The sequence below is a fragment of the Halichoeres trimaculatus genome, unplaced genomic scaffold (assembly GCF_033239565.1).
Source record: "Halichoeres trimaculatus isolate MK-OKI-2021-1 unplaced genomic scaffold, fHalTri1.1 fHalTri1_scaffold_10, whole genome shotgun sequence".
Taxonomy (NCBI): Eukaryota; Metazoa; Chordata; class Actinopteri; order Labriformes; family Labridae; genus Halichoeres; species Halichoeres trimaculatus.
This window is the reverse complement of record NW_027437187.1, coordinates 4044518-4057353: the sequence shown is the minus strand read 5'-3', so window position 1 is coordinate 4057353 and position 12836 is coordinate 4044518. Positions and strand designations below refer to the sequence as shown.

The window sequence follows — 12836 nt, the reverse complement described above, 5'->3', positions numbered from 1 at the left end:
AGCCAACTTTTAACAAAAGACTTCATCCAGACAGGACACGACTGAGTAGGAACCACCTGTCCCTCTAGCCCTGGCAGAGACTCAGAGAGCGCTGGACCATTCAAAAGAAAAGCCAACACAGCCACACCTCTATTAGCAGCAGTTTATGCGTGTTTACACTGCTTCACATGTTGACCAAGGCCACCCAGACAATCCAAGGGAGGGACAGCACTTCTCAGCTGTTCTTGTAAAGTGTTATCTGGGCACACCATAACCCTCATGTCAGCAAACACAAGAACTGTAAAGCCAGCATGTTTGTGACGATGGTGAGAAACAGACAGTTTGTCTGTGAAGATCCAGAGAAAAACTCAGCCAGTCGTTCCAGCGCTTCAAGAGTGGTTCTATAATTCGGAAAACATTTCCAGTATACAAAAAAGTGAAACAAAAATGTCCTTTTTTAAATTCTATTTTTTGGAAAGTATATACAAGGAATGTATTAAATTCATTAATGAGCAAGCTTAAGCTCTAATTACTTCATAAATATTTAAGTTATATCAATTTGGGAGCATTATTTTGTCAACTGTTATGGACAAAAGTTATTTCTATTTTTAACATAAATCCACATTAGCCCGAATTTAGAGTAACTCAACATTTCTCTATCAGACTACTCTCCGTACAGATGTCCCTCATCATTTATATCAGAGTTCAAACAAAATGTAAAGAATTATGGCTCAAAAGTCACAGTAACACAGCTGACACAACAAAAAGACAGAAACCTGTCTCTACAACTCTACATTTAGTGATGCTAACACAGTCGACATTTCCTCCATTTTATGGTCCTTGTGCTAACTGCAGACCTTGAACACACCACCACCTGACCTCCATCAGCACATATTTCTACTCCTTTTCTTCACAGTTTGGTCTTTATAACATCGATAGTAAGAAGAGCAGAAAATGTTGGTAACACAGTCGATGAACAGTTAATGCGCCCCATGTACAGACAATCATTCTGATGAAATATTGATGAGGAGGAGCTGAAACATGTCACACTTTCTTCAAGGCTCACACCAAAAAGGATGGGACCTCAGCTGATTTAAAGTGATACTCCGGGATGGAACAAGTTGGGTCCTATCACAAGGTTTAGGGCAGAAATTACCCCTACAGCAGTGTTTTTGTGCAGCAGAAGCCCAGGGCGCACGCACCAAACACCCCCTCCCTGCTCGTCAGGTTCTTTCCTCTGCACTCTGACGGGGCCATATTTTACCAAAAACACAAATAAACGAACTCCCACTGAAAAAATCTGATATGGGTCTGCATTCACGCTTTAATTAGAGAATTTTCAGCGAGTTACTTTCACACAAAACACCACTAAATAAGGCTCTAGTTCTCATCGTGTCATAAACCGACGCTACCTCCACTGCAGAGCCACAGCTGGCTACGAGGCGCTCCCCGCTTAGTGTATCAGTTCGCGCACACGGCGTGCCAGATATAAACAAACGCAGGTAGTCTGCCAGGACGAAGAGACACGATGAGAACTAGAGCCTTATTTAGTGGTGTTTTTGTGTGAAAGTAACGTGCTGAAAATTCTCTAAATAAAGCGTGAATGCAGACTGATCTCACAATTTTTCAGTGGGAGTCCGTTTATTTGTGTTTTTGGTCAAGTAAAATATGGCCCCGTCTGAGTGCAGAGGAAACCGGCAGAGGAGCAGGGAGGGGGTGTTTGGTGCGTGCGCCCTGGGCTTCTGCTGCACAGAAACACTGCTGTAGGGGTAATTTCTGCCCTAAACCTTGTGATAGGACCCAACTTGTTCCATCCCAGAGTATCACTTTAAGTCATGTGACTTTGTTGAATTAAAGTGAATTATTTTATCTAAATCAATTATCTAAATAGTTATTAAACCAGCTTTGTCATGTTTGAATGATTATTTTGAACAAATAATGATTACAAAAATATCCACAAACATGTACTCTGGTGTTAATTTTGAAGAGTAAACTTGAAGTTTGACAAATTAGCAAATTCTAATACATGATTAGTATTTTTTGATAAACAAATTATTAAACCTGTTCACTTTCTGTATTAAATGACAGTGAAATATCACCCAAATGACCCACTGTAAAATCAGTCATTGCTTGAAATTAATTAGTGAAACTGATAAGTATTTCCCATAGACTTGAAATGTTCCCCTAACAAATAGAATCACTCTTAAACAAATGTTTGGAAAGTTTAAAACAAACGACTAAATCTTTGATTCTTGTCAAACATATATAGCAACAGGAAGGTCCTTACCTCTGTGCTTCCGCTCGTCTCGTTTTTAATCTTTTACCACAAACAGCAGATCAAAGTGTATTTATGCTCATTCAGAGAGAGCCTACAAGTGCTTCATCAAAGGGTCATCCACGACAGGGACGCACTTTGAGGGCCAGTGAATCTGCACAATAATGTGAGCGGAGGAGCTGAATGACAAAGCTCCTGCACGTCTCTCTGTGACACACTCGCTTTCATGCTGTGTTGAATAAGGCGCACATGTCCTGACCATCCAGCTGACAATCAGTAATGAGTGCACATACACACATATACATATACACACATATACACACACAGTCCTTATGTCATACACTCATTACAGTGAGGAGCTATTTTCTCTAAACGTAATGAAAATGTGAAAGAGCAGAAAATTGGTTCAAACAGCGAGATTACTTGTTTCATTCAGTGTTCCTGAGAGTTGTTAAAGTTATTCACTGTGCTTTTATGTTTTTCAGGGAAACACTGAGCCACTGAAGGTAATTTTTTCTCAATGAAATAAGTGAAGAGCTGTTACTTAACAACAACACCACTAAGGTCAGTCACCTCACCTGCATGTCACGGCGGGAGATGAAGCCCTTGTTCTCGATGTCACACATCTGGAAGAACTCGTGAGTTTTCTCCAGAACAGTTCTGTGTCCCACGTCTTCATCCTTACATCTACCCTCCTTAACTCCGTTCTCCGGTCTTTCCCACGCTGCCCTGTCCACTTTGGGTGTCGAGCTGTCAGGGATGCCACGTGGAGCGGTAAAAGCTGCCATGCTTTCTGAGAGTCTGTGGATATCTTCTGTGCCGCTCACATAGATGTGAAGGAAACAGATCCTGGAGAAGTGAAGCCTCAGACCGCTCTACAACACAGGCTCTCACACATGTCCCCGATTGTCATCTCTTAGCAACCACCTCTTTAACAAGTCGATGAAACCTGTGGGAGAGACAGGAGGAGAGTCTTCAGGTTGAATACTGCTGCAGGCTTTGGCCAAATATGAAAAAGTTTAACATATTATTTTAAAAGTTCTGTGACAAAAAAGCATAAAAGAGAGCACTCTGATTAGCTTTAAAGATTAAAAAATAGAGATTAGAGAGTTTATATCAGGGATGCTCCGATCCAACTTTTCTTGTTCCAATACTGATACTGATACCTGGGCTTTGGGTATCAACACTGATAAAAAAAAAGTAATTTCACAGGAAATGGTCTGTAATTTTTTCAATTTTTACAGAAATTATTGGTAAAATGACATATCAGAGGATTTTTTTGTAGGCAATAATCGCGTAGAGCTGAACCCTGTACCCTCCTCACTCAGGGTTGCAATTCAGTAATTAAAAAAAAAAAAAACAATCTGTAAAAGAACGGTAAAAGCACTGGCAGCCAAGTTTCCAGACAAATACCATAAAATTACAGTCAAACATTGTAAAAGTTGCAGAAAAACATAAAATAATTGTAAAAATACAGGACTTTGTTAAAAATAAAAATCTGTAAAAAATTTCAAATGATATGCAAAGTTTCCAGACAAATACCATAAAATTACAGTCAAACGTTATAACATAGAGCTACGTGAAAGAAATTGTAAAAATACAGAAATGAATTGTATTTTGATCAAATTAAAAAAAAAAAAAACCTCCAAACAGAACACACTGCCATTCCCCTAAAAACACTTTCCTCTCATGTTTTTTTTTTAATTTAATTTTTCAGTGAGCCAATATGAATACCTTTTCAAGACCAGAGTTTAATAACCTGCATGCCATACTGTGGGATCAAATTGGTAATGTTTGAGGTAAAAGACAAAAATAGATTATATGGAATTACTGAAGTTAATATTTATTTAAACGCCAAAATATTTAAATGTTTACCAGCAAAACAAAGCTTCAGAATGAACAGATATTACAATTCAACTTTTATATCCTGTAGACTGGTAATGCAGCTAAAAACAAAGAAAGTGCATCAGAGGCAACATTTCAAATCAAATTCCAAAAAGGGCTGGTTAAAAAAAAGGCACAGAGCTGTTTGCCTGGATCAGCACCATGGATCGGCCACTTCACACCAATACAGATCCAGCTTGGAGGGGCAACGACACAATATCAGGGTCAGTATCGGTGCATCCCTGTTTACTGTTTTACTGTCTATAGCACTGTCACTATTACTGTCTATAGCACTGTCACTATTACTGTCTATAGCACTTCATAGGACTTTTAAGACTTTATTTAGTTGCTCAAGAGATTGTTATTAAATCAGTACTTCACTGCCATAAAGATGTGACTTCTAACCAGGTATGTGTTTGTTTTGTAACTAATTTTCTTGGCTCAAGCCAACTTTTGACCAAATACAACACAACACAACAAGGTAAGGTATTAATCAGTACAGTTATGTTACACTGTCGTTTGAAACATGACATCAAGCAAATGTTGTAAGTTCAAACCGTACATCTGTATCTGGCTACATGTAGTGCTTCTAGCAGCCCGGTGCTACGACATATCTGTAGTAAAGTAAACTGTCAGTTTGTACTGTAGTTTAATAGCTGTCCATATGTAGTACTGACAGCCCGGTGCTCTAAGACATTTCTGTAATGTGTAACGTTAGTGAATCCTGGTTATGTCCTGTCAGTCATCTACCAATCAGAGCTAACATAACCTCACTCTTCATTTTATTGATAGACTCTCAAGTTTGAACAGACCACTGCAGAATAACTGCTGACTGTGGGTTGGAATCAACATTAGCAGACACAGTTTACCTCCTGTGTTAGCATTTAGCTCGTGCTCTATCTCTCTCCTGTTTATCTTTCTCCTGCTCTTCTGTCCTTTTTCTGTCTGACAGTTAGGCTCCAGTGTCCACCATCACTACAAAATTAATCACAGAAATTGTTTTCAGCAGAGAAAAACACAGATCTCTCTAAGACTAACTGGTGTTCAAGACACTGAAACTAATGAGGATGATAAGACCGTCATTTTCACAGCATGTATTCACTGCCATAGAGAGGCTGTCAGTGAAGTGAGTGGCAGCACTGTAAAAACAGCCTTTTGTTTCTTTTTCTAAAACACTTTTTACAACAAAGATTCCTAGTGAATAAGACATTTGAATGTTACAAGAGCTGGGTTTTTTTCTTTTTCAGAAACACCAGAGATAAGATCAGCAAGGAGACAAAAGCTGTGAAGACAGGACATGACTGGGTGGCTACACAACTCGTGTGCAGCTTGCTTGTGAGAAATGGTCTGTATTCAAATACAAAAGATAAACAACCACATCTCTCCACCAAAACCTGAAAGCATAAAGAAGACGTTTCAGTAGTATACATCATATAGAAATAAGACACGACAATTTCAGACCTTCAGAATGATTTTCTAGTTTGATGAGCAAAAGCAAAAAAAGTAGTGTGTCATGTAACGTCATTAGTGGTATGTTTGATTATGCAACAATTTTTCTGGCCCCTGGTCTTGAGCTTGCCCCTGACAAATATCCTATATGTCCCAGAAATACTAAGAAGATAATCAAAACAACATTATAGAGGGGTTTAAAAAATGAGACTGAGAGAAGATCAACAAGATCTTGATATAAGAGATGTTGACACTGCCGATGTGCAGCATGGAGAGAACAGGTCTCCACCTCACAAATAGCTTCAGGGATGTTTTTAGGCTTAACTTGATTTAGGTTTCTGCATCGATTAAGAAACATGAAATTTTCTTTTTTTTTTAGGAAACATCAAGTAAAATTCAAATTTGGACAAAAAAAGGATTTCCCTTTCCATCTCATTCATTTATAATGGGAATTAGGCTCATCCCCAGAGCAAACTGCTTTTTAAAATAGACTCCATTTGGACTAAATTTGAAACAACTGATGTAGTATTGAAGTTAAATTTTAGTATAGGGTTTTCTTTTTTTTAATGATTTTAAGTTGTGATTTTTTTTCCCCCAAATATATATATATATTTTTTAATTAATTTAAGTCCTTTATTTTAGTCTTTGTTTATAAGCTGGGTTGTAAAAAAGTCTGTATACATCATCTAGCTCATTTACATGGTCTGGTGTTCAAAATGCAAACTAAAAATCACAAAATTCAGAAATATCGACCAATTGCAATTAGGGAAGGGTACCGAGTTAGGTACTTTTATAGGTACCGACAGAATTCTGTCAAAAGCACCAAGTACAGATTCATGTAAAATCAAAAGGTACCATATTTAGGTACCTAAATGTATTCTTGTGACTGTGAGGGAGTGGAAGAGTAGGTGATTTTCCATACTGGACATGAACACAGCATTGCAAGGTTATATATGGAAGAATGAATATGATATATTGAAAAAAATATGTATTTTATTCTTCAATAAATTGATTTTTTTTTTTTACCACAATAACACAAAAAGTACCGAAAATTGGTACCGTTGAGTACCGGTACCGATTGACAGGTACCAGGTATAGGTACCATATCGTTTCAAATGTGAAAGGTACCCATCCCTAATTGCAATTTAAATCAAAAACCGTAAATGAATCAAATCAGGTGAAAAGAATATCATCCCAGCCTTACTACACTGTTTCCCACTTCATTGTTTTCTTTCTCAAATGATCTCTCTGATTAATAAAGCCATATGAAGTACAACACTGGTGCCACACACAGAGACATCTGCCGCTCTTCTTTACCTAGAGAATGATTTCTACTGACTTGTCCCAGCACTGAGCAGAAAGTTGAGTGAGGATGAGGATGAGGAGGATGAGGGAAAGTTCTGCCCAGAAATATTGACTTTCACTCACTCAGAGGAGGGTTTCATACACACTACACTTTTTATGTGCACTGGTTTGGAAGACTGCTAATCAGACGGCTGTTGTGCATCAGGGGGTCAGTCGATTCATGAACCACCAGGTAATGTCTCAGTGTGTGTGTGTCCATGTGTGTTCTGACCCATGCAAATGTAGATATCAGAGACTGGTAGAAGACAAACTGAGGGGAAACTCAGATATGCATGTAGGCAGGTAGAAGGTCAGAGGAGTCAGACACATTACTCACACATATTACTCACACGTACTACCAACACTACATTTTTTCATACATACCCCCGGACACATCTACTTTCTGGTTTCAGTTTCTCTGGAGGGTTGTGGTTGTTCTGTTTTGTGGTGAATAAAATTATAAAAGGGTAGGGTGGCGCTAGTCTGAGTGAGAAGATGCAGAGTCATGGCATGAGAAAGTTTAAAAATAGTTGGGAACACAAGTACTTTTTCTGTTGCTGTTTTAAAAGAGTATAATCTTTGTAAATTAATGTGAATTCAGTCATCATTTATAGGGGAAACAAATCCAAAGCAGGTTCCCAGTTTTATTACTCTTCCTTATTTTAAAGGATGGAAAATGCACTATTTTGGTTTCATTGGAGCACCCTGTGTCCCATATTGTTTAGGATATATTGCACAAAATGTCTTTGAAGACACAGGCCTAGTATTTGTGCCACATTGATGTCTAGTAATTTTATGCTGTGAAACAGTAAAGAAAAGCGTTTTTATTTTTTAAATTACTTGTGTGAATATTTATTTTGCATAATTAAGCGATAGGCATATTTAATATCATGCACTGCAACATGAATGGTTAGTTTTGGCCCACGACCCTCCACCCTGATTCATTTGTGGCCCTTCACTGAAAGGAATTTGGGCACCCCTTATCCAAACACTATTTGAAAAGACTCAACATTTCACCACAAAATCTGAAATCTAAGCAAGTGTTTGTCTTTTCCTTAGCACAAAAATTGTCCAGACTCAATATTTACCACAGTCACCTGACAAGTCCAGAAAAATGTTTCATTTCAAGTTGTTAGAAGAAAGAAAATGATGTCTGAACCGCACATAAAGAGTAAATAAAAAAAAAATATGCCAAAGAGATAGGGAGATTCTTGCTTGTTAGGTTTCTTAAATTAAAAATAAAGATACTCAAACCCCACTGACAGATTTTTATGAGCACCCCTTTTATTCATTTTGTCTTTGAGTATGTTGACATAAAACATTATCTTGGCCTTGTCAGGTGAATGTGTCTCATATGAAGTCTAATAAGTAGTGCTGTCAAAAATATTGTGTTATTATTGCGTTAACGCAAATCATTTTTAATGCCGTCATTTTTTTTATCGTGCGATTAACGCTCTTCGTGGCCTAGTAATTTTGTAGTTTTTTTATAAGCTGTTGCCACTGCTAGTAACGGTAGAAAAACTACAGCAGGAAACCAGAAACAATCCAGCCGCCACGAAGAAGAAGTAGAAGAACCTGCAAACAAAACACACGCATGTGTTCGGTCTCGCTTACTCACTTGCCAAAGAAATGGATGAGAACAAGATTATGAACGGAAAGTTTAGTTTCAAAAAGTTGCCAGATGGGTCGACGGACAAGACTAAAGTTATCTGTGTGTATTGTCGCTGCGAACTGAGTTATCAGCGTAGCACATGGAGTCTGAAATACCACTTGATGGCCAAACACACAGCTGATGCGAATTTGCCTCCTCCTCGTCAAAATCAGGCGACAATTGACGGCTTTAGACAGAGGCATATGGATACTGCAACTAAGACCAAGCTTATTGCAGCTATAGCTAAATGTGTGGCTACTGCATGTAGGTCCATTAGCATTATAGAGGACGCGGGCGTAACTGAAATCAAATGAAATGAAATCAAATGAAATCAAATGTGAATGACTGCACAAAGTGAGCGTGTTAGTGTGAAATATAACACTACAAGTTGACAATAAAAAAAACATTTGCACAGAGCAAGCCTATCCACTTTTTCACAAGTATTAAAATAATAATTCAAGGAACATTTAGAAAAGATAAAAAGGTGCGATTAATTGTGATTAATTACGAGTTAACTATGGCATTCATGAGATTAATCATGATTAAATATTTTAATCGATTGACAGCACTACTAATAAGACATTTGTTGATTAAAATGAAACATAAAGATTTGCTAAGATTTTAGTTTTTACTTCAGTGAATCAAAATGAATGACTTAAAACACTTGATACACACTTCAATTTTTGAACATGTCATGCATTAAGTCTAAACATTGTGCAACCCATACTCATGCAAGTATGACAAACCTCACAAGGAAAGTCACGAAACCACAATGAGTTGCAGACAGGAAATAAGAAAAGGTGCTGAAGTGAACTGCTGTTTGGGAAGGATGATGTAGTGCTTTTGTCTTCATGCTCAGTGTAACCCATAACACTGTCTGATCTTTGCAGTCTCTGCTGCTGGACGCAGGCCACAGACAGGTTTATGGCTCCTTTGTTCAAACTGGGAGAGTTCAGGCAGATGGACAGTGCCATGCAGGAACCGATTATAAAAACATTTAGCACATGATGATGAACTGCTTTGGTGTGACTTCAGTAAACTGTGATCAGTAGGTCAGAGAGGTAAATATACTTAAGCTTACTGCTTTGCATGCCTTATCAGCATTGGTGCTGGGCAGGTAACAGCTGTTTGAGTTCCAGCACTGAAGAAGAGCCCAGCATTGAAACATTACAGCTTGGACTTTCCTTTAGCAATCAAAATTCAAATCCTTCACAACATTACTCTTAGTCCTTCAGTAGAGCTTTCTTTATATAAGAGAATGTGTGTGAGCACAGGCTGAAGACACGGTTGGTTTGTGGTCTGAGGTTCTGACCCAAACTGGAAAATACATGTCACTTTTTTTTTTAAGTTTGTGAGTCACCAACAGTATTATTATAAGATACAGAGTGCATAGAGGACTCTCTCTAAGGTGGTCTCAACAACCCTTTAACCTATGTTACACAATAATTTCACTAAATCAAAATTGTGCACACATGCACCGGCTTGAAGTTAAAGCTGGGAATGATGTAGGATGACAGGGCCACTCAAGAGACTACGTTTGCAACATGACACAAGTTTCTGACTGTGCTTTTGACATCTCAAAGTAACTTAATCAGAGCTGGAGTTTAAAAATCAATCACTTGGAAAATATTTTTTTTAAAAACTTCCATTTGTACAACATAAGTTTTTCTCGTAAAAAGAGAAAATATCTAGTTTTGATTTTTCTGTTTTTACGAGATACTGTCTTAAGCAATGAATTTCTCATGGCGCTGGACTGCATGACTCGTTGCTGTATGTTTTTTTTTTTTTTTTTTTTTTGCCACTAAACAGAGGTATGGAGTCAATACAAGAGTGAGCTTTTTGATGTGTTTTAGTTAACGGTTACAAGTTTCATGTTTCTTCATCCAGATCACAATAAAAGAATTTCAGGAATTACTTTACTTTTAAGAATCCTGCAAGAAAAAAAAAAAAAAAAAAGTAAGTTCCTGTTTTTATGAGATAGTTCTCCGACATATGTAGTTAAAACAGGAGGGTTTTAATATATATAATTTCGGGTGAATGCAATATGCCACCGTAGTTTTATACTTCCTGCAAAAGTTTGGTGACATAACATCTGCAGAAACTCAGTCAACTGAGGGAACGGACAGTGCTGGTTGGTACAACACTTGTTAAATGGCTCGTATCATTGTTTTATCAGTACAGTGAAAAAGAAGACATGAAAGAAAGACTGTACTATGTTTTAATACAGCCATTCAGAGTGGGAAAGACTGGACAGTAAACTTTCTTTTTGGTTTCCACGAAACACGTGTTTGCTTCCTCCCCTCCGGTGAGCTCACTGTTATTGTGACACATCCTGAGACACACAAAGCCTCACTGACTTCTACTGTGACTGTTAAACTTACGCTTTGCCTTCATTCAAATAAAACATTAGACACACGACTCAGCGAGCGGGCATCCGTAGAGAAGGAGGCTAGCAGTAAAGAGCAGTTACTTATCGCTGCAGGTGCAGTGAAGGAAGAAAAGTGAGTCACATACCTGAGAATAAAAAGTCAGAGCCATGTCGTTGGAGTTCATCCTCTTCTTCTGCACCATGTTAATCCGTGACAAGTTAACTTAACTGTTTACAAGTCGCACCGTGCGAGTGCGGGAGTGACAGACTGAGAGCTGACGGGACAAACTTTGAGGGAGTGACGTCGTCGAAGTCATCGTGCGTGACCATAGCAACACTAACAAGGAAGCGCACAACCAGGAAGTAAACACTCGTTTTCTTCCCTATATCAGTGGCTTTTTCTAATAACTGTAAACAATACACAATATGAAAAGACAGATATGAGAATATTTTGTATTTAAGGCCATAAAAATGCGTTTAAATATTTATTTATTCATTTTTTTAAACAAAAAAAGAAGGGCTCGGCCTTAAAATATGGATAAATTGAAGCTATAATTCTTTCAGCCACTAGATGTCAGCCAGACTTAGTATGAATTAGGTGAGAAAAGATTATGAATGACTCATTATTATATCTACTTGTACAATTAATACAAAAGAAATGTCCATCTCACGACGTAACATAGACAATAATCATTCACCAGCCCACTTTTTACACGAGAGTATAATGAGAATATCTTTAGAAAATGCATTTGTTATTTTTTTCTTTACAAATTTAATGTTTTTTATATTCATTCATTTTATTTTTTATTTTTTTTTATTTACACTCCCTCACCAGTCTTAAAGCTCAAACCAGATGTGATAACACAACTGTCTGTCCATAAAAAAAAAATTAATCTGTTTATCACAAACCTCAATCAACAACATCATTCCTTCAACAACAGTTCATTTCTGCTGAACTTTTTCCCCTCACTCTATTGTATTCTTTCCTCATTCTTTCTTTTGATGTAATAAGTCATGCGTGCAGTGTTTCCTCTTTGTGTTGTTTGTTTCCTTTATTGATTGTTAGTCCTCTTCCAGAGAAAGAGGCAATACCTTTATCTGACCCTCAAGGCAAAATTGACAAAATTGCAGTAGCAATATGAATGTTATAAATTGCAGTTAAAATAATATATATATATATATATATATATATATATATATATATATATATATATATATATATATATATATATATATATATATTACTTATTCAGAAGATACAAAGGATCAATTTCTTTGTGTTTAAAGTCACATTAAAAAGTCAATCTACAGCTGGAATAGACGACATGTGATATCTCTCAGACAGACAGTGGGGGTGTAGGAGCCTCTCACTGAACAAGCTTTCCAGTGATGTAAGAGTCTTCTTCAAGGGGTGAGACTTGTAGTCTTAGAGACACCAGAGAGCCATATGTCACCTGTTAGCCACCACCGCCACAGGGTCCAAAAGACAATGCATGACAGAACTGGTCTTTGTTTTGGATATCACAAGTTTTCCCTTTATATTTTTACTAGTATTTAACAGTATTTCTGCATAAATCCTTTATTATGTCAGTAAGTCATGTATTTAAATGCTTTGTGGACATTTATATACTGTGTATGGCTCCTTTTTGTCTGTTAGAAACTTGAAATGAGATTTGAAAATTAGATTTTGGAACTCAAGAATTTTAATTGAGTAAAGGTATAAAACAAACTAAATAATGAAAAATAATAATTTATGAAAATCCAGATAAAGATATACAGTTCTGAAAAAAAAAAAAAAAACCTTAAGACCACCACCCTGTGTAAGGTGTTTGCCGCCACTGCCCAGAATAAACCATTTATTGCTGATGGGCAAAAGTTATATATTT

At 37.2% G+C, this 12836-nt stretch overlaps 1 protein-coding gene across 1 annotated transcript in view; it reads right to left on the bottom strand.

The window, feature by feature from the left end:
• The window catches only part of cracr2aa (calcium release activated channel regulator 2Aa), a 47132-nt gene extending 35895 nt beyond the window's left edge, over positions 1 to 11237 (bottom strand). Inside the window, exons 1-2 of the mRNA XM_074677448.1 lie at positions 11097 to 11237; positions 2833 to 3203 (exon numbers count right to left, since the gene is read on the bottom strand). Of these exons, the coding sequence (XP_074533549.1) occupies positions 2833 to 3042 (210 nt within the window). The 5' untranslated portion in view covers positions 3043 to 3203; positions 11097 to 11237. The remainder of the gene's footprint in view (positions 1 to 2832; positions 3204 to 11096) is intronic.
• Between the last annotated feature and the right edge of the window lie 1599 nt (positions 11238 to 12836).